The sequence below is a fragment of the Impatiens glandulifera genome, chromosome 9, assembly GCF_907164915.1.
Source record: "Impatiens glandulifera chromosome 9, dImpGla2.1, whole genome shotgun sequence".
NCBI classification, from domain to species: Eukaryota; Viridiplantae; Streptophyta; class Magnoliopsida; order Ericales; family Balsaminaceae; genus Impatiens; species Impatiens glandulifera.
This window is the reverse complement of record NC_061870.1, coordinates 35,244,586-35,266,593: the sequence shown is the minus strand read 5'-3', so window position 1 is coordinate 35,266,593 and position 22,008 is coordinate 35,244,586. Positions and strand designations below refer to the sequence as shown.

Genomic DNA, 22,008 nt, shown 5'->3' with positions numbered 1-22,008 from the left:
ATATAACTCTCGGTTTTTCTCTTTATGGAAGTCCCGAGAGTGTCAATACCGAGGGATGGCGAGGGTTACTAAAACCTTCGGTAAGGTGTCTTCACCGAAAGTTATAGGGTCAAAACCGAGAGTTTTAACTCTCGGTTTTGACCCCTTTTTCACCCGTGTTATCATTAAACAGTTAAAATTAAATCTTATATTAAATACAAACCATAAATATATTTTAATATTATCAAACATTTTATAAAGATGTTATATAGTTTTTAATTAATTGTCATTATATTTACATTTAACATGAAAATGAAATTATATTTAAAATGTTTTAAGTTAAAATGAATATAATGGTAATACAAAGGTGTGGTGTATAAGATGTCTTCTAGTTCTTAAAAAATACATATATTTTATATATATATATATATATATATATATATATATATATATATATATATATATATTCTACCAAGATTAAAACATAAGAGACTAATAAAATTATTATAACATTTTGATCAATTCAAACCAAACAATTAGGTTAAATATAATCCAAAATAATTATTTTTTAAAATAACATAAAATATAATAAATTAAATAAAAAATAAGATTTTTTTTCGGACATAGATAATGTTAGCTTTAAAAAATAAATATAAAATAAGTTAAAGAATTATATTTTTATTTATTTTATGCTTTCTAATATAACTTATGTTAAATTATTTTCAATATATATATATGGGACTATAATTTATCCACATACCCATATTCATCGATGTTGATTAGTCACAACCGCATTTATTGTGAACTAATTCATTAATTTATTTTGGCATATTCAATATTTCAACAAATTAAAATCCATCGAGTAACATTTCATTATTATTATTATTATTTAAGTTAGAAAATATACTACCACAAGAATTTTCTGCCGACACTTCACCTCCCTTTCAATTTATTTTTTTTGTCGGCTCTCTCTCTCTCACACACACACATACACACTCATTTACTCAATTGAGAGTATAATTATAAACCAGGCCTGTCTTTCGCCATTCAAACAGTTTCATGTTCTGGGCTTATAAGTGTTGTTGAATAATATTATACTTATCATTTGAATTCATTATGATATATACAAAATCAGAATCCGATATAACAAGTTTAGCCCCATCATCTCCATCTAGATCTCCAAAACGACAGCTTTACTACGTTCAAAGTCCTTCCATGAATTCTCAAGATGGAGATAAAGCTACTTCAATGCAAGCCATTACACCCAATTACAACAGTCCAATGGAATCCCCATCTCACCATTCCTTCGGCCGACATTCTCGAAACTCATCGGCCAGTCTCTTTTCTGGTTTTTTCCGTTCTTCATCTGGAAGGAAGATGAATAGTGGTCGGAAGAGATTCAATGATAAGGGTTGGCCTGAATGTAATGTTATAATGGAAGAAGGAAAATATGATGAGTTTGAAAAAGACAAAGCTTTTACTAGGAGATGTCAAGCGATTATGGCGTTTTTTAGTTTCCTTATCCTTTTTACTGTTTTCTGTCTCATTATTTGGGGTGCCAGTAGACCTTACAAGCCTCAAGTCTCCATCAAGGTAATATAGCAGGAAGTTCGGGCCAATTTCTTATTGTTTTTATAAAAGAATTGTGACATAACCCATAATTTTTTATTTATTTATTTCAATATTTGGAATTTGATAAACTTATCCACTCTTTTAATTAATTAATTAATATTTTCATTTTTCTAAAGCATGCCCAACTCGACAGATCTAAATTATCTAAAGTATTAATTATGAACATTTTATGATTTTTCTTGATGTGGGTATGCAGAGTTTGGTGGTGAATAATATCTATATGGGTCAGGGTTCGGATTCAACCGGAGTTCTAACAAAGATGATCACAATGAATGGAACATTGAAGATTAGCGTTTATAATGCGGCTACATTCTTCGGCGTTCATGTCTCATCTTCACCCGTTAAGCTTCTCTACTCAGATATCACGGTCGCAAGTGGTCAGGTAGGTGATGATCGTTTGTGTAATTAAATTAATCTTGATTGTATATCTGAATTGTGGGTCGGGTCGGGTTAATGCAGGTGAAGAAGTATTTTCAACCGAGAAAGAGTATGAGAATTGTGATGATAAATATTGAAGGGACTAAGGTTCCTTTATATGGAGCCGGGTCTAGTTTACCAGCTTCAACAAATAATGGGATTCAAGTAGGTTTGATGTTGGAATTTGAAATTAGGACAAGAGGGAATGTTGTCGGGAAATTGGTGACCACGAACCATAAGAGGAAGGTTTCATGTCCGGTTGATATAGATTCTACCACCAACAAACCAATCGAATTCGATATCAAGAACAATAACACTTGCTCCTACACATGATTGATGATTGAATTCTAGACCCTACTTTATATATATCATTCTATGAAGAATTCATGCCTAAACAAATTTATATTTAGGTATGGTTATATGTCTTTCACTTTTATTTTATACCAAATAATTAATAAATTTGATGCCTAATACAGTTTTGGTGTAGCTTGTTTTGATAATTTGAGATTTTGTTGGGTGTTTTGAAGATAGACATAAAAGTAAGTTATTTTAGGTTTTAATTGATTAAATTATTGTAATATTAATTTGCATTTAAAAAAAAATATTTTTTACTGAATTTTATCTATCACACTGTTTTTTTTTTTCAATCACCTAATTATTTAATTTTTATCAATCAAAATATATTTATTTTAATTAAATTTATATTTTAAATATAAAAGAAATAATAGTAATTTAATTAATTAAAAATTAAAATATTTTTTTTATTAAAAAAATATTTTTTTATTCAAAAAATTATTATTTCTTTATAAAAAAAAAACCCAAATCAAACTAGTTATGGGAGTGATAATTTTAGGTCTGTGTGATATATGGAGTTATTTATAAAAATGTTCTCCAACAAAATAAATAAATAATTAGGATTATGTGTTTTGAACTAGTTTAAACAAAAATAGTCACATCGGTTCACACTTGATCAAGACATTTTTGTCTTTCAAACAATAATATTTAATAATAAAAATAAAATAGAAGATATTTTTGATGAATTTAATTAAAAAGGTTAAAAGATTATAAATTATTTAAATAATTTGAGAATAAGGTAAGATCAGTTTTTACTTTTTTTTTTTTTTTTTTTTTTATTTATTAATGATAACTATTATGATATGACTGTCATAACTTATGCTTATCTCAAGGTGTTTATAGTTGAAATTGAACACGTAATTTTATTTTACTTTTCTCTTAAGCCGCCATCGTTTGAATAATGATATGACTGATTTCATTTAACAAAATAATGAATGGAGGTCTTTTTCAAAACAAAAATAAATAAATAAATAAATGATGAATGAAGGTACTGTTTTATTTTTTTAAATAAACTACTTCACACAATGTTGACAATTGTTGGTTGATAGAAGCCTTAAAAGCTATTTTGTTTTGATTTATGAGATTCACATAAGAGCTAATCTTGACTATAACTATTTGGAATTATATTTAAATAATTTTCTATTTAATGAGGATACTTTTTAATAAATCAATTAAATTATTAATTAAAGTAATCGAACAATCTCAATCGAGTTTTTGTCATATTTGTAAAAAAATCTTAAAAACTATTCATTATAAACTCACTTAACTCAACTTAATTAGTCTTAAAACTAGAATACCAAATATCTTAAAATCTATTACCATTAAAATTAATTAATTAAAATGGAACATCATGGTAATTGTTAAACTCTTTAGAAGAATTAATCCTTAGAAAAATAAAATACTATTCCTTCCTCTTATAAGGTGGTTTGATTTGAATTCTTTTTATTATCTAAAACTAATATATTTCATTCTTTTTTTAACTATTTAAATTTGTACTCATCAAATAAATAAAATTTCCTTATTTTAACTTTATAAAATTTAGATTTTAAATACACAAAAACACTATAATAATTCAACAAACTAAAAACTCAAATAATCAAATTTACAACTATCAATATTTTTTTTTTCAAAAAAAGCCAAACAAACACCTCAAATAAACCACATTCATTCCGTACAAATTGTATAGAAAATCATGGCATGTGTCCAAAATTTTATCTGGATTCCTTAATTTTGTTTAGTCCTATGAATAAATTAACAATTAAGAAATATAAAATAATAGATGAATCATAACTTAACAATTAAAGAAAAAATAAAAACTGAAGCAAAAATCATGAACCAAACACCCTTATTCTGTAAGTTAACCGGAAGGTGAAAGCAATGTGTTTTTGATTTATTACCATCTAGTGGTAGCTTATAATTGTATGGTTGATGGAGATGTCTAATAAAAAAAATTATTTGAATTATTTATCTTAACTAAGCCGCCACAAAGAATAATTACTTTTTGAAATTAATTTTAAGATAATACATGTTAATTCAAAGTTTTCAATATATATAGATTGTGATTTGCGATCAAATCGAATGATTTATTTACTATTTACTATTGTGTGTTTCAAATTTAAATCAAATTATTTATCAAAATGTGATAGTTATGCATTAATAATATCTTACCATACAGGGCTTAGAAATAAAAGAATAATTATTTTAATCAAATGTGTAATTTTAGTATGCCCATTAATTAAGTCTCATAAATGTCATTTTAAACAAATAAATAAATATATAATGGATTGACTAAAGACAAAGTTTTGGGTGAATATCAAAAGTTGTCTCTAATTTAAGAGTTTATTTATTAATTAATTATAAATATATATTATTGTTAATATATTTTTTTTTAAATAAAGTATAGATATGACATTCATCTCAATTTTAAGGCTAACTAGTATTCAACCCTTCACCTTTTAGTCTTTATGAATCACACTTCCAACTTGAGCTACCGGATCATTAATTAATTATAACTAGTGTTGCTCGAAAATTTGACTGTCCATACCTAAGTGGAAAAACGTGGAAAAAAAAAATATTTATCCTAATTTCAGTTAAAAAAATTAATTTTAGTAAAATTAAAACTCATAATTAAATAAAAATTACAATTTTTCATCATATACCACAAATTACACATTTCTTTTTTTTAAGTTAAAAAATTTTAATTTTTTTTTTTGTTAAATGAACTATGTTTTGAGGTGTGGTTTGCCGGCTTACCCAGACCCAGATTATAACATGTTTATACTTTTCCATTATATTATTTTATAATGTTTAATCTAAATTAGATGGATAATTTCAGTTTATTCCCTTACTTTATTACTATTAATATATAAAGGAAAATCAAGTCTAGTGGTAGGAATCTCGACTTATTTGAATATTCAAGTTGGATAGAGGTGAATAATTAAGCAAGGGTGAATTTGAATAAAAATAATATTGTCATTATTATATTGGTTAATATATATATATATATATATATATATATATATATATATATATATTAAGTTACATTTTATAATATAATTTTATTTATAATATTTGAATAAAATATTTTTAAAAAAGTTTTAAAATAGTTTTTTTAAGCCAAATTAAGCAACTATTTTTGTCTAGATCACTTTCTTGTCAATTATTATTTTTTATTTTGCATTCTCCTTATTATTATTATTTCATATTTTTGTCAATATTGTAGACTTAAACAATAATTTTATTAATGTTAATTTGTTGATTAATAAAAAAATACAACTAACTTATTATGATGGTTCAAAGTGACAATTTTATTTTTTTTACTTCAAATATTTCAAGTTTAGAATGTAGATATATTATTATATACTAACATGAATCCCGTGCATTTGCACGAGTAATAATATAAAAAATCGTGAAAAAAATATTACGGTAAAAATTTTATGGGCAGGTCAACCCACAATCCGACCCAAATATCCATTACTCTCACATATATCCAAATTAACCACAGCTCTCGACCCGGCAATCCAGACACTTTAAAAATTAAGCATCATTATATATATATAGATTAGTTAGTTAAAAAGTTAAACTTATATTTTTTAAAATGTCACGCGTTTATCAAATTTTGGGTTGAATTTAAAATATAAAGTGTTATTAGTCTAGTTGGTTAAAAAGTTGTACTTGTTTTGTTATGTTGCAAGTTCGAACCATACTTATAACATTTTTAATTTTGTTTTTAACCGTTTTAAGTTTATGGGCGGGTCAACCCACAATTCGACCCAAATATCCATTTCCTCTCACATATATCCAAATTAACCACAACTCTCGACCCGACAATCCGGATATTTTAAAAATTAAACATTATATATATATATTATATATATATATATATTGTGTGAAGTTTGTACTAAGCAAAACTAAAATATTTTGGTCAAATATTAATCAGATTTAAATAAAATAATAATGTAAAATATAACTTAATTATACATTTATTGTATTTATATTTAAAATAATACAATAAAAATAAGATAAAAGTCCAATTTGAGCCGTTTCCAATTAACTAATCGGAAGTGGTTAAAGGATAAAACTAGGGCAAAGTCTACTAAGCTATAAAACACATTTTCTATTGTCATATCGTCCTCTCTTTAACCCTTCCAAGAACCTTCTTCCTCCATCTTGCCATAATATATGTTTTCAAATTATCCAAATGTCGACGATGCGGCCGGAGAAAAGCATCGAAACCGAAATCGGCTTACAAAAACCCATACTATCACAATCAAAATCAACGGCCCGATGTAATTTCAACGGAGGCATAATCATAGAAGTCACAAGCGTCACAGAAGCCATCTTAGCACAAACCGCCGGCGCTTCTTGCGTCGTCGCCGTCGAGAAATTCCACGACGGAATCAACCGAATGTCCGATCCTTCATTCATCTTGCAAATCAAGAAAGCAGTTTCCATACCCGTAATGGCCAAAGCCAGAGTCGGCCATTCAATCGAAGCAAAGATCTTAGAAGCAATCGGCGTCAACTTCATCGACGAAAACGAACTTCTCGGCATTGCAGACCGACAAAATTTCACCGACAAAAAAAAACTAAAGACTCCGTTCGTTAGCGGTTGCAGAGACATTGGTCAAGCTCTTAGAAGTATAAAAGCAGGGGCGATAATGATAAGATTACAAGGAACAGGAGATATTTCAGACACGGTTGAAATCATAAAAAGTATGAAAGAAGAAATCGATGTTATAACGTACATGGAAGAACACAGAACATTGAATTATGCTGAAAGAACTAGGGTTACTCAAGACGTTGTAATGCAGACTAAGAAACAGAGGAGGTTGCCGGTTCTTCAGTTGGCGTCGGGAGGGATAATTACTCCGGCTGATGTTGCGTTTATGATGGAATTGGGTTGTGATGGAGTTTTTGTGGGATCGGAGATATTTGATGGTAAGGATCCGTTTGGGAGAGCTGTTGCGTTGGTGAAGGCGATGAAGCATTATAAAGATCCGAAAGTTTTGGCTGAGATTAGTTGCGGGTTCTTTAGGGAGATCAAAAAGGAAAGTGAATTGAAAAGTTCTATTGAAGATGAAGTTGAAGTTGATTAATAATTAGCTTGCATTGCATGAATATGCATGCTGCATGAATCATGATCATGATCATGAGAGTTGACGTTGAAGAAGAAGAAGAAGAAGAAGAGAAGAAATGATGATGATTGTGTGTAAGTGGTTTCTTCCATTATTCTTTGATACTGTTAGTTAATTAGTAGTTATAATTAGGTATTCTTTTCTTGATTGATTCGAACCAATACTCAAAACCTAATAATGGCTTCACTTCATAATATATATTTTTATTATATATATATATATGATTCATTCCGTCTAAATTAAAGTTTTTTTTATTTTTATTAAGGAGAACTTAACTTAAATTTTATTTTTTAAAATAATGATTTTTTTTAATTAAACTACTGTATTCTAATCTAATTTAAATTAATATTCAAATCTAACTTTAGAGAGCCAACTTAATATTATAGGGCATTTTGAACATATACATATATTTTTAAAAATGTACTGGTCATGATTAATTTACACGTACAATACCAAATTTTATAGAATACATAATTTTAAATATGTTATATAAATAATAAAAGCATTTATGCTTACTACATATTATTTTTGTTTGAAAAGTTTGACATATATATTAACATATATATTAACATTAGTGGAATAAGAGTTAGTAGTGATTTATATCAGCGACGACGTTAAGGCTTTAACGACATTTTTGCCGTCGCTAAAGACGCATTTTCCACTGTCAATTTAAGGTCGAGGTTTTGGCATCCAGCGGATGAACGTCTCAGCTTCTAAGGTAAAGGCTTCGACATTCAACGGATCAACGTCTCCATGTAAAGTGCAAAGAGGAGTAAGAAGATTGGCCTGTATGTTAAAAACAAATACTTAATAAAAATAATTCTCTAATTTTAAATGTAATATAATATTAAAACATGAAACATATTTTTCATATCATATTTCATATATATGAAAAAAACTAAACCAAACAATTAGATAAGAAAAACTATAGTTGTTTATTACTTTAAATGTTTTTATTTTTTATTTTTTATATTATGTATTTTTTTTTTAATATTTTGTTGAAAAGTACTATAAAGCCATTGAAGTTCCAACTGTATAAATCAACAAAGAAAGAGAATTAGTAAATGATTGCATTCCAGCACTAACAAAAAGTGTAGTATGCAATTGCAATTATACTATAAAGATATCCGGATTAATTAATCGTCTAAGTAATCAATCATATTTTATAATTGAATTAAAATGTACCTTTTTTTTAATTACAAATATTTTAAACAATAAAACTGTATATTTTATTTTTTAAGCAATTTAACATATTATAAGTAACTAATTAAACACAACCACAAAAGATATCATATATATATTGATGAAAAAAATAGTTTGAAGTAGTTGATCAATTAATGTATGTTTATTGGGAGATGATGAATTACTATTTTTTTTTTTATGATATTATACCTTAAGTATCTTCTTGAAATTTCATATATGTACCTTATAATATTGGATATTAATTATTAAATAATAAATAAACAAAGCTGAAATCTTGGATAGCTTCTGTAAAGGAAAACTAAGTGGGAAAACTCAAATATTTTTTTATGATAAGGAACTCAAATATAAATAAATTTTCACATATATATAAAAATGGATGATTATGAGGAAAATCCATCTTTACTCATAAATTTGTAGTGTGCTTATAATACTTGAAATTTGTATCATCACACTTGATAAGTTACTAATAATTTTTACATCTAGTGGTTGATTATTAATTGTTCAATATTTTTTATTATTTAATTGTGCCTAAATTAATTAGATCATCCCATAGAAGAAGAACATCAGATTTTTTGTTTTTGTTTCCTAAAATTCTTGTTATGGTGTAAAGATTTGAATTCATGCATCGAGTGTAAGAAGTTATAATAATTTAATATAACTTAATTAATTAGGTGTCTATCGTTCTCATATATGCCATTAATTTGTAAGTCAATAGGGTCTTTGAGAAAGCGTAGAATTCTAGAAAAGCTAGACTATAAATAGATATTAAATGTAATCTAGTCTATTCTATTCTTCAATCAACTACACTATTTATAAAATATACCATTGTTTTAATTGTAGTGGATGTACGTAGTAATTTTCTTCATTTATATATGATGGTGGTGATGATCGATGTTTATATTTACTTTCTTGTATTCTTTAATTAATTTATGTTCTTTCTTTTTTAGTTAAAATATTTTATATAGATTTGTGATATTTTTATTATATTCACTTAAAAAAAATGTATTTATTTTAAATGTTAATTTATTCAAAAACATGTCAATTAATAATATTAAAAGAATTACAAGATCAACAATAATAATATAATAATATAAGAACAACGTACTATATATAATTGTCTAAGTAAAATTTAGATGTGAAATTCAATGATGCTAGATAATAATAATAATAATAATAATAATAATTATTATTATTTTAAACTAAAATTACTTCATTAATATATTATTTTCTTTAAATGATTAATGCATTGATATTAAGAAATGAATATTAGTTTAAACAAATCTACAAAAACATAACATTCGTGTAGATAAAATTAATGTGTGCGAAAATTTTCAAAATGACAATGAACTCTCCAGCCGAATCAATCGGTTTCCTAACTCGAACCTCATATGATGTCAAGATGATAACATTATGAAGGATACGCGACAGTCGTTAATCAAATTATCCACTAGAAAATAATAAAGATATAACTTCATTTGTTTCAGATCTGTTAATCTAACCGCCTCAATCTACCATTCTCAACACGCACCAATGACTCCCGACATAACTTAGTGAATACCCGCCTTTGTAGAATAACATAAGTTATTCAAAAGAAAAATCTGAAGAAACATAGCACCCATATATACTTGAAAAATACGGTGCAATCTTTCTTGTAAGACCGTATCAGTTGATTTTATGGCATAAATAATGTCACTACAAAATTTTCTCTTTGAACTTACATTTTTGTAGTCATCTAAATTTTATTGATTTTGATCATCAATGTATTCTTATAATGCGTCTGAATTTGTAAGATATAACCATGACTCTTATTGTAACAAATTTTTTCAGTCCATACATTTTAAGCAATCCAAGTCTGTCACTTAATTACTCTTACAATGCTCTAACCCGTATATAGAAAAAAATAACTCACAAAATCACATGGCGCAATTTTATGTGTCACTATTATCTTTAACAACAATATTTCTTAAGTTTTTAGTTAAGTGTCGGGAAGATCGGTGACAAAAGGTTTTTAGGTGTTGAGAAAACACTTTTAATTAATTAATTTATATGACAGGTTATGTCTAATAAATAACATTCCGAATTTGGGACATTGGGTGGTGCCTCACTTACTTTGGAGAATGGATGTTTTCTGTGAGTAGTCTGTGGATTATATGTGACAAACTAATAAATGAAACAATGATATTTTTATTAACATTTGGTGGATAATTATTAATGCTTTTGGGGTCATCATATTTTTCACTAGCCCCATGAACAATTAGTGAAAAAAATCTATACCATCCTAAGTAGAATTAATCCATCCATGGCTTGTTGTAAATTAAAGGGAGGCATAGTCAGGGAAGCCATCTTAATTAGCTAATCAAATTGCCATGCCCATTGCAAGTAGGGTTCGCATAAATGTGTTTGTCGTTGACGAACGCTGGAAGCGCCGGGATTTGAGCTAAGAATAATGGATTATATTAATCTACCTATAGATCTTAATTAATAATTATAATTCGCAAGGACTAGGAGCAATCACGAAAGACTAATAATTCCATTGTGTTTCTAGGGCCAATTTTATTCCTCAAATTTGTATACAAACTTGTAAACTTATAAAAACATGAAGTAATCAACAAGCAACATAACAGAAGAAACAAATTAAGAAGGAGCTAGAACTATGTCAATTATTTCAATAACGTATATAAATATTTATTAATAAAACAAATTGGGCTAAATAATTATAATTGACAATCTTAATATTGAAATCAAATTAATTTTTCAGGCCAAAATGACTAATCAAATTAATATTATCCAAAATAAATAACATAATGCTTCAGAATTGGTCAAGTACCAATGTAACATGTTCGAACGTTCTTCCTCCTCTTGTGGAGTATATGATAGGAACTTGGAAGTTTCAACCTCGGTTACAAACAAACAAACATTATTTTTATTATTTTTATTATTTATATATTAAGGACTAATTAATTCATATTAAAATGGCATTACAGCTATATATGATCACCAAAAGAAGTGTTTTTTTTTTTTGAATGGTAATGAAAATGCGCCGCCAACCCCCACTTATTTAATAATAGGTCAACTCCGCCTTATGCTAAGTTTCACCCTTTTACCTAACGCACTTCGTTAGGGTGTGTTTGCTTTTCTTTTTTAATATTAATATAATTATATATTATAGCATATTTAGTTTTAGTGCATATTGTGAATTCTTTATTATAACACTCAACAAAACCAAAGTAGAAATCCCTACGGATAGTTATAATCTCAATTGTCATTTATTTTTTATTTAACCAATAATTGATCCAAAATAATATTTCAAAAAATGTCTATAAAACTAAAAATAAATAGTATATATATATATATATATATATATATATATATATAGAATGTTACTATATTTCATGTCTTTTACTATTTTCTATATAAAAGAATATTTGTGGCTCCTAAAATAAAACGATGATTTTAAATAATTTTTTCAACATAAATATAATATCTATTATATATAAATTCCTTATTCTAGTCTAGCGGCAATAAAAAGTGGATACTAACTCTAGGTTTAAGCTCGTCATACGACAAGTTTTGCGTCTGATTAAATGGTTAAGTGTGATGTTTTGCGTCTGATTAAATGGTTAAGTGTGATTGCGGGTTACCTACTTAAATTTGTTGTCTCATTTTTAATATCTATTATATACAAACTTTTATAATATATAATAAAAATATTAATATAATTAAAAATAATAATTCATAATATATATATATATATATAAATAAACATATTGAGATCAATATAAATATTTATTTTATTAAAACATTTAGTTTTAGTTTTTTGTTGTACATATACAAATATTAATTATAAGGGTGTTTAGATCTATATTGGTGCCCCTAAACCATTCCAATTTCCAAAGGTTTTGTTTTTCTTTGATTGCCTCGTACAAAAATATTTAAATATGTTGTTTCAGATATGGTATTTCATTCGGTACCACCTTCATAAAAATGAGTTAATTTTTATTCTTCATTTTCATTATTTTTGACTCATTATATAAAATGACCAAATTTTGTGAAAGTGGTACAAAGTGGAGCACATAGACTAGACGCTCACTAGGTTAAGAGCCCTGCACTCTACCAATGAGACTTTATTTTTATACAATTTTCTATAATAACAACAAGTAGGAAGAATAAAAACAAACTTGTATAAGTTTTAATTACTTAACAAAACAGTCGCCCGCCGACCACAAAGATAAGAACCTTGCACTCTACTAACTAAGCTAGACGGACTTTGTTTTTATGCAATTTCCTATAATAACATCGAGTAGGTCTTCATATGTTTAAACAAATAAAAACAAACTTGTAAAAGTTTTAGTTGCGTCAAATCTAAAATCACAAAACAAGTCGCCCACCGAGCCCCTCGACCACAAGGTTAAGAGCCTTGCGCTCTACCAACTGAGCTAGACGGGCTTTGTTTTTATGCAATTTTCTATAATAATAATGAGTAGGTCTTCACATGTTTAAACGAATAAAAACAAACTTGTGGAAATTTTAGTTGCGTCGAATCTAAAACCACTAAACAATCGCCCAAAGAGGGGCTTGATCACTCAACCATAAGGTTAAGAGCCTTGAACTCTACCAACTAAGTTAGACATGCTTTTGTTTTTATGCAATTTTCTATTATAACAACGAGTAGGTCTTCACATGTTTAAACAAATAAAAATTACATGTTTTAGTTGCGTTGAATCTAAAACCACAAAATCGCCCACCGAGGGGCTCGAACCCTCGACCACAAGGTTAAGAGCCTTGCGCTCTACCAACTGAGCTAGACGGGCTTTGTTTTTATGTAATTTTCTTTATTAATAACAACTGGGTCTTGACATTTACACAAATAAAAAAACAAACTTATAGTACACTAACTAGTACGTTGAACTTAAAAATTTAAAGGTTATATGTAAAACTTCTTTAAATTAATAAAATATTCCGTTTTCAACCATATTAATTTATAAAGATTTTATTATACACCGATAATTTATTTACGTTAATTTATTTAAATGTAAAAATTAAGTTCAAACAACAAGTTATCAATAGAAAAAAAGAAATAATAATAATTCTTTTTCTCACTCAAAATACTTTAAAACTAAAGTTGACGCTAACTTTCTAATCAAGAAAATATATTTTAAATAAAATACTTTATTTTAATTAATAATTATTTTATAAACAGCTAACATTATTAAATAAATAATTTAATAGAAAATGAAAAGTGAAATCAAAGCAATATATATGACATATGGCAATGAAACAGCTGTTTCCTGTGAAGCAAAGCCTGCGGAGGAATCTTACGATCGATTTTCTAGCTAGCATACCAAACAAGTCCTCAAAACAAAAACAAAAACAAAAACAAAAACAAAAACAAAAAATCCAAATATTTGATTATCCTAATTCAGTCCTTGTCTTCAAAATCCAAACACGTCCTTGTCGTCTCAACAGTTGTTTCTTTTTCCTACGTGGCAACCGTGTTTCATCAAAATTTCTGCAATTCATCAGTCTTCTGGTCTTCTTCTTCATTTCATCTTCATCAATCTCTCTCTCTCTATAATAAAGTTCAAAGCTTCTGCATATTTCATCTCTTGCCCGTGAGAAAACAACAAAGAAAGGGTTTATTCACACTATCTTTCTTTATCAACTGGCTTCCCCGTAAACAAGGGTTTTAAAAAGGTTCTTTCTTTAACCCCCTTTGCCTTTCTCAAATATACATTCTTTCCCTATTCCTGAATTCCTTTATTCTTCATCTCTCTCTTTGGACTAACTTACTTGGAATTCAGGGAATCTACAACATATATTACTGAAGAAATAAAATTTCGGAAATTTATATAACAGAGATTTCATAAGTTTCTTCCAAAATGTTGAACGGATTGATGAAGAGCAAGTTCTACATGAAATGGTATATCTCTCGATTCTTTGCTTCTGTTCTATTACCGTGAATAACTTTTCATTGTTGTTGTTGAATTTTCTGATTTAGCAAACCGGCGATTAAACTGACGAAAACTCGAATTGAGATTATAATGAAGAAGAGGAACTCGATGCAGAAATATTTGATGGGTGATATAGCAGATCTTCTAAAGAATCGTCTCGATGCCAAGGCTTACGAAAGGGTAAGTTTTATATTTCCGTTTATGGTAATTTCGAACCCTAAATTGCTCATCTTGATTGACCAGGCTGAAGGTTTTTATGCTGAGACGAATCTGTCAGCCTGTTATACATTTGTGGAAAAATCGTGCGATTTTGTCAATGAATCTCTTTCAGCTATGGATAAACAAGGGTATTTATATATCATTATTATTATTAATCACTAAACGACATTCATCATTGATGTGAAAGTTTTCAAATAAATTATTTCCATTCTTCAGAGATTGTCCAGAGGAATGCAAAGAAGCTGTATCTTCTTTAATATTTGCAGCAGCAAGATTTGCAGATCTGCCTGAGTTACGCGATCTTAGAACCACTTTCGTTGGAAGATATGGGAATTCTCTCGATGCAAATTGCAGTAAAGAGGTAATTTTGATGATCACTAGTAATATCAGGCAATTTGTGGTGGTTTGATTTTACCTGGCTTTGAGATTTTATAGTTTGTGGAGAAGCTTAAAGCAAGAACTCCTACAGAAGATATGAAGATTCAAATCTTGAAAGACATAGCTCTTGAATACTCCATTGAATGGCCTTCCAAGCCTTTGGAACGTAAGCTGCCGATTAATCATCTTCCATCTCAACAGGTAAGTTATTCTTAATTACATGTTTTGTATATTGTCTAGAATTGTCTTATAAACTGATTTGAATATCTGTAGGATCATCGTGTAAAGAACACCATGGATGTGGGCAAGAGCAATAATAATGACATGGATGAAGCCATCTTAGCTAGAAGAAGGAGAAGGAAGGAAATAGATGAGAAAAACCGAGAAACAAAAGGTACCCTTGTGGAAAGAAAACCATTGAAACCTCCACATGGTCACCAGAAAGTGGAGGATCATTTGAAAAGAGCTAATAATGCAGCAATTGAGAAGACTGAATTACCAAAACCATTGAAGCTTCCACTTCCACTTCCACCTGGTCGTCAACATGCGAGAGGGATTGTTGTTAAAGGTGAAACGAGTTTGAGTAGAAAAGCTGATAAAGAAGAGGAAGAAGAGCAAATCTCGAGAAATAATAAGAGTAAGGAGAAGGAAGAAGACGAAATGACGATGGATAGATTGCTGATGCATTACAGCAAAAAACAGTCTCCTTATAAACAGAGAGAAGTGGAAGAATCTCTGAAGCATCATCATCCGGTTGATCGTGTTGAGAAGGGAGGCGGCGACAGAGAGTCAAGGCGGCGGAAGAAGAACCGAGATGATACAAGACATGCAAGAGGGATTTCTCTACCGCCACAGCAGCCAATGAGTTCAGAAAGGGAAGGAGTAAAGATCAGTAAGCAAAGAATGTTGAGTTTGAGCCCTACAGGAAATGTGCATCCTAATTTACCTGATTATGATGATTTTATTGCAAGGTTTGCTGCATTTAAAGGAAATTGAATACAAAAATAAACAAAATATTCATTCTCTTCATTATTTTATATATACATATAGATACAATTTGTTTAATTTAATCTACTCCTTAATGTTAATCTATATTTTATATATAGATATCAATTGAAATTGCAGCCACCTTAACTATCTTGGTTGTTTATTATAGTGAACTTTGATGCTTTTTATTTTAATTATTATAATTTATATGTAGAGATTGAGTTTTATTAAGAGAATAATTATGCAGATTAAGAAAATAAACTAACAATTCAATAAAATGTGTGTATTCTAGATGCATTAGTGTATATAAATAGCAAAGTAAACTAAAAGTCAATCATAAAAAAAGTTTTTGTTAATTTTAATTTTCACTAAAGAAAAATATATGCTTTCGAACATTTGTTAATTATTATATATAATTTTATGATGTATTTTTTAACATTATTTTATTTAAAAAATGTTTAAATGAAATATTAAAATAAATAAAATTTAAAACTATTTTGTTTTTATCCAACACTATATATGTAAGCGTTTTCAAATAAGACCATTTAAAAAACAATCCATTCACATTAATGTAATGTAATAAAATGAATAATTTTATTTTATTTTTAATTTTTAAAAAATTAACATAACCGATTGAAGACTCATTATTATTATTTTTAATTAATGCCTTATTTATTAGTGGAATGAATTATATATTTTTGTTCTCTCACAATTTTTTTTACAATTGGAATAAATATATTTAATTTCTTAAATTTTCTTAACTTAATATTACTTTTGCACTTGATTTTTAGTTTGTTGGAATTTTTATAACTTATATTATTTTGTTTGACTTAGGATAATACAATTGATATAAAAAAAAAAAATCAAAATCTGTTAAATAACAGAAGTTTATGAGTTTCTAAATAATAATAATAAAAAAAAGATGTTTCAGCAGTCCATTCTAGACGCCTCTAGACTATTCTCGGATTCGGCTTCAAAACCCCTCCCCGCAGAACCCTCCATTTCCTCTTTTCTATTTAAACTAGTTTTTTCTCTCTTCTGCAATTTCCTTCGGCCCATTCGTCTTCTTTCCTCTGTAGTCTTCTCAAGTCGACTTCTTTTCATCTGTCAAGGTATTATTATTACTTCTTTTCTCCTAGATCTGTTGATTTTTATTGTCCATGGATCTGTTTTCTTTTTTAAGTCTATCTGTTTGTTTTGCGGCAGGTTAATGTCGATTCATTTCTGAATAAATGCTTCTCCATCCTGTAGCATTAGCATTGTTATATGATTCCTTTTTACAATATTGTCTATTCGTTATTAGTTTCATTTACTTTAAAACAACTGTCTCTCATGAACTGATTTGTTGCTCATTTGCTATTTTATCTATTGACTGAGATTTTAGTTGTGGGTTTAAGTCGTTAACATTGAAAGAAAATATTCAGCTCTAAATGATTATGATTAGTGGACATATGGATGTTGTAGCTTATATGAAGAACTTCTTCACGTGCTATCCCTTTTGGGAACGATCATTAGTGACCTTACAACATTGGATTGTTTGCCTTTTGGTTTACTTGTATTGTGTGGTGTAGTTATATTAACATTTTGCATTTGTAGGTGAGTGGGTTTGTGTGCTTTGATCCATAAAACCTAATTTGCAAGGATGAGTGTGGTTGGATTTGACTTTGGGAATGAGAGCGGTGTTGTTGGTGTTGCAAGGCAGAGAGGAATTGATGTGGTGCTCAATGACGAGTCCAATCGGGAGACTCCGGCAATTGTTTGTTTTGGTGAAAAACAGAGATTCCTTGGGACTGCTGGGGCTGCAGTTAGCATGACGAATCCTAAAAATACTATTTCTCAGATAAAGCGACTCATTGGACGCAAATATTCAGATCCTGAGCTCCAACTGGATTTGAAGGCCTTGCCGTTTTCTGTAACTGAAGGGCCTGATGGGTACCCGTTAATTGAAGTGAGGTATTTAGGTGAATCTAAAACATTTACACCAACACAAATATTGGGAATGGTACTTACAGATCTTAAGAGAATTGCTCAGAAAAACTTGAATTCCGCTGTGGTTGATTGTTGCATCGGTATCCCAGTATACTTCACTGACCTTCAAAGGAGGGCTGTTATTGACGCTGCTAAAATCGCAGGTCTCCACCCACTTCGATTAATTCACGAAACAACTGCAACAGCTTTGGCTTATGGAATTTATAAGACTGATCTACCTGAGAATGACCAACTGAATGTTGCATTTGTTGACATTGGGCATGCCAGTATGCAAGTTTGTATTGCTGGTTTCAAGAAAGGACAGCTCAAGATATTAGCTCACTCTTTCGACAGGTCACTGGGTGGTAGAGATTTTGATGAAATACTCTTCCAGCATTTTGCTGCCAAGTTTAAAGAAGAATACAAGATTGATGTTTTCCAAAATGCTAGAGCTTCCATCCGTCTCAGGACTGCTTGTGAGAAGCTGAAGAAAATACTCAGTGCAAATCCGCAGGCTCCCCTGAACATTGAGTGCTTAATGGACGAGAAAGATGTCAAAGGTTACATTACAAGGGAGGAGTTTGAGCAGATAAGCAGTTCAATTTTGGATCGTGTCAAGGAGCCTCTGGTGAAGGCTTTAGCGGAAGCTGGCTTAACCATTGAGAATATTCATGCAGTTGAGGTGGTGGGTTCCGGTTCTCGTGTACCTTCCATAATGAGGATACTGGCAGAATTTTTTGGGAAGGAACCTCGTCGTACAATGAATGCAAGTGAGTGTGTTGCTAAAGGTACCGCTCTGCAGTGTGCAATTCTTAGCCCCACATTTAAAGTGCGAGAATTCCAGGTAGATATGCTTCTTATAATCCGGTTGTATGATTTGCAATTTTACACTACTCTCATTCTCTGAGTTTTCCTGTTTTGCTAAAGATAAATCAGTATGGTAGTAAAAGATTTAATAAATTGATAATATACTTACTGATGATTGACAATGTTATCTTCTTGATTTTAAATCTTTCACAACATATCTTTAGTTTTGTAACTTCACTGAACATTTCTTTCTGTGCCTGATTTTTTAAGGTCAATGAGAGCTTCCCTTTTCCAATTGCATTGTCTTGGAAGAGTTCAGTTGGTGATGCTCAAAGTGGAGATGAAGGTAAAGAGCAAGAACATATTGTTTTCCCCAAGGGTAATCCCATCCCTAGTGTGAAGGATCTCATAATTTACCAGTCTGCGACCTTTGAGGTTGATGTTCATTATGCTGACGTCAGTGAATTGAAGGCACCGACTCAGATCAGTAAATACACGGTACTGGTGTGATCGATTTGATTAGTATCACATTTAATGTTTGGTTATTTTAAGGAGTGTTGATGTTTACTGTAATATTATTGGCCTAACGTGTGTCTCATAACTAGATTGGACCTTTCCAATCAACAAACGGAGAGAAGGCTAAACTTAAGGTCAGGGCACGCCTAAATCTACATGGAACTGTTTCTATTGTTTCTGCAACAGTAAGTTTCAACACCATTGCTATCGCTACTTCTATTATACTAACTCTTAATTTGATACAATTTGAGTTTTCTCTTTATCTCAGCTCATTGAAGAAGAGGTTGATGTTCCAGTTGTCAAAGAGGAGTCAATTAAGGAACCTACCAAGTTGGATACTGATGAGACTTCTGGTGATGGGGTCTCACCTGCAAATGAAACGGACGTAAACATGGAAGAAACTAAAAGTGCTGAAAATGGTGTTCCAGAGTCTGGAGATAAGCCTGTTCAATCTGAAGCAGACACAAAGGTAGTCAAGGTTTTTCATGTGTATTTAGTTATTTACAACTTCATTTTGCTTCAAATATGTATTTAAATATCTTCAGGTGAATGCTCCAAAGAAAAAGTTGAAGAAAACAGAGGTTACTGTATCTGAGTTAATTTACGGAGGAATGGCTACTGAAGAAGTACAGAAGGCAGTGGAAAAGGAGCATAACATGGGTTTGCAAGATCGCCTCATGGAAGAAACCAAGGACAAAAAGAATGAAGTGGAGGCCTATGTTTACGACATGAGAAATAAGGTTTGTAGATTATATTTTTTTTATAATCCTATATCACATATTTAGCTGTGGTTATACATACTTGCAGCTTTCTGACAAGTACCAAGAGTTTGTTACTGATTCTGAGAGAGAAGAGTTCAGTTCCAAACTACAAGAGGTGGAGGACTGGCTATATGAAGATGGGGAGGATGAATCAAAAGAAGTTTACATTGCAAAACTTGAAGAACTTGGAAAGGTATATTTTTATTCTCAACTTGTGAGAAATTTCTGTTGGCCTAATTTTGAGTGTCAAATTTATTATAGCAAGGGAATCCCATTGAAGCCCGTCACAAGGAGTATTCAGAGAGGACTATGATGGTTGATCAACTCATTAATTACATCAAGTTCTCCAGAGAGCAAGCAATGTCAAATGACCCCAAATTTGATCACATTGATCTATCGGAGAAGGAAAAGGTATGCATCTAGAGCCATTTTGTCATAATCTCTTTCATATTCACTAGAAAATCACTCTAAAGAAACTGAATTTATTTTGGTACAAGACTGTTTTCTTCTCAAGAATCCATATTATAGTTTTTCTTTTATTTGGTATAAAAATTATGATCCAGATTATTTTCTCAAATAATATCCTAAAAAAGAGAATCCTCATCTAAATGACTGTAATTTTAGAAAACATAGTAAATGTGGATTATACATTTTAGGGTTCTTATTACAAATAGTTTGACTGTTGGTACATTTATTTGTTAGGTTTTGAAAGAGTGTGTGGAAGTTGAGTCATGGTTAAGAGAGACACAGCAGCAGCAGGAAGCACTCCCAAAATTTGCAGCTCCTATTCTGTTGGCGGCGGATGTGAAAAAGAAAGGGGAAGAACTAGCTGGGTAATCTTTCTTCTTGATTTGATGATAATTACATCTTTGGATGTGAAGTGTCGTTGATTGTTATTAATTAGTTGGTTTGTTTGAAACAGAGTTTACCATTCTATATTCTCAAAACCGAAAGCCACTAAGCCTGCTTCTCCTGAGAACCATTCTCATGCTCATGGAGAAAGCTGTTGTCACGATCACGATGGTGGGAATTGTGGGTCGGCTGGAGCTGGAGAAGGAGGTGAAGAAGACGTAGAAGAACAAGTAGCACCAGAATCTGATCCCATGGAAACTGACAATCACACTGAAACTTCTTCTTGAGGAGGAGGAGGAAGATGGTTAAGTTTTGGTAAACTGTTTTTAGTATATTATTGAACTCTCTCGTTTGGGCGAAAGATTGATTATCTGTTCGGATTTTTATTATATTCTTCAAATAGCGTACTGAAATCCCATTTTTTTTGAAAATTGTTTTTCCTTGGGACTACGGAAGAAGAGAAACAATAGTGCAAATTATAGTTTATTTAACAGCACCTATGTTTCCTTTAATTTTGTATCAATCTGGTTTTCTTTTCCATTGGTGTTTGCTTAATTTTCACCTATTTTGAGGTACTTCTAATATTAATATTATGTTTTATTATTTAATATATTCTAAATTTAATTATTTACTTTATATAATATTAATATTATAATATAATAAATACTGCCTAATATTTTTATAAATATTTACTTAATACATAATTAATTTAATAATTATAATACAATAACTTCAAAATGAATAAAATTATTATAATTATTTTATTTTTGATAAAATTATGGTATTTTGAGTTATCTATTTTAGTTTTGAATAAGTTTTTTTTTAATTTTTTTTTTCAACATATTAT

The 22,008-nt window shown here is 29.5% G+C and overlaps 4 protein-coding genes and 1 non-coding gene across 5 annotated transcripts; 4 read left to right on the top strand and 1 right to left on the bottom strand.

Annotated features, from left to right (window-relative positions):
* Window positions 1-1,022: 1,022 nt before the first annotated feature.
* LOC124915158 lies at window positions 1,023-2,644 on the top strand. Its single transcript, XM_047455823.1, has 3 exons — window positions 1,023-1,572; window positions 1,808-1,993; window positions 2,071-2,644. The coding sequence occupies exons 1-3, from the start codon at window positions 1,096-1,098 to the stop codon at window positions 2,359-2,361; spliced, it is 954 nt and encodes a 317-aa protein (XP_047311779.1). The 5' UTR covers window positions 1,023-1,095; the 3' UTR covers window positions 2,362-2,644.
* A 3,948-nt stretch (window positions 2,645-6,592) lies between these two features.
* Window positions 6,593-7,480, top strand: LOC124916340 (pyridoxal 5'-phosphate synthase-like subunit PDX1.2). Its single transcript, XM_047457062.1, has one exon. It carries the CDS (start codon window positions 6,593-6,595, stop codon window positions 7,478-7,480), a length of 888 nt encoding a protein of 295 aa, XP_047313018.1.
* Window positions 7,481-13,460: 5,980 nt separating this feature from the next.
* Window positions 13,461-13,533, bottom strand: TRNAK-CUU. The gene has a single exon. It is a non-coding gene; the product is annotated as a tRNA-Lys (tRNA).
* Window positions 13,534-14,278: 745 nt separating this feature from the next.
* Window positions 14,279-16,302, top strand: LOC124915297. Its single transcript, XM_047455992.1, has 7 exons — window positions 14,279-14,416; window positions 14,524-14,642; window positions 14,721-14,853; window positions 14,917-15,020; window positions 15,109-15,253; window positions 15,328-15,471; window positions 15,544-16,302. The coding sequence occupies exons 2-7, from the start codon at window positions 14,602-14,604 to the stop codon at window positions 16,264-16,266; spliced, it is 1,290 nt and encodes a 429-aa protein (XP_047311948.1). The 5' UTR covers window positions 14,279-14,416; window positions 14,524-14,601; the 3' UTR covers window positions 16,267-16,302.
* A 916-nt stretch (window positions 16,303-17,218) lies between these two features.
* LOC124914639 (heat shock 70 kDa protein 14-like) lies at window positions 17,219-21,698 on the top strand. Its single transcript, XM_047455232.1, has 10 exons — window positions 17,219-17,369; window positions 17,854-19,069; window positions 19,303-19,530; window positions 19,638-19,733; window positions 19,817-20,017; window positions 20,094-20,288; window positions 20,356-20,502; window positions 20,571-20,720; window positions 21,012-21,142; window positions 21,232-21,698. Exons 2-10 carry the CDS (start codon window positions 17,900-17,902, stop codon window positions 21,446-21,448), a joined length of 2,535 nt encoding a protein of 844 aa, XP_047311188.1. The 5' UTR covers window positions 17,219-17,369; window positions 17,854-17,899; the 3' UTR covers window positions 21,449-21,698.
* The last annotated feature ends 310 nt before the right edge of the window (window positions 21,699-22,008 follow it).

What these genes read in the sequence shown, in the direction of transcription:
- LOC124915158 (XM_047455823.1), top strand. Translation starts at nt 1,096, where the DNA reads ATGATATATACAAAATCAGAATCCGATATAACAAGTTTAGCCCCATCA. An exon ending in AGCCTCAAGTCTCCATCAAG is followed by an intron (nt 1,573 to 1,807) that starts GTAATATAGCAG and finishes GTGGGTATGCAG; the next exon opens with AGTTTGGTGGTGAATAATAT. An exon ending in TCACGGTCGCAAGTGGTCAG is followed by an intron (nt 1,994 to 2,070) that starts GTAGGTGATGAT and finishes GGGTTAATGCAG; the next exon opens with GTGAAGAAGTATTTTCAACC.
- LOC124916340 (XM_047457062.1), top strand. Translation starts at nt 6,593, where the DNA reads ATGCGGCCGGAGAAAAGCATCGAAACCGAAATCGGCTTACAAAAACCC.
- LOC124915297 (XM_047455992.1), top strand. Translation starts at nt 14,602, where the DNA reads ATGTTGAACGGATTGATGAAGAGCAAGTTCTACATGAAATG. An exon ending in ATGCAAATTGCAGTAAAGAG is followed by an intron (nt 15,254 to 15,327) that starts GTAATTTTGATG and finishes GAGATTTTATAG; the next exon opens with TTTGTGGAGAAGCTTAAAGC. An exon ending in ATCATCTTCCATCTCAACAG is followed by an intron (nt 15,472 to 15,543) that starts GTAAGTTATTCT and finishes GAATATCTGTAG; the next exon opens with GATCATCGTGTAAAGAACAC.
- LOC124914639 (XM_047455232.1), top strand. Translation starts at nt 17,900, where the DNA reads ATGAGTGTGGTTGGATTTGACTTTGGGAATGAGAGCGGTGTTGTTGGT. An exon ending in TTAAAGTGCGAGAATTCCAG is followed by an intron (nt 19,070 to 19,302) that starts GTAGATATGCTT and finishes TGATTTTTTAAG; the next exon opens with GTCAATGAGAGCTTCCCTTT. An exon ending in CTCAGATCAGTAAATACACG is followed by an intron (nt 19,531 to 19,637) that starts GTACTGGTGTGA and finishes TCTCATAACTAG; the next exon opens with ATTGGACCTTTCCAATCAAC.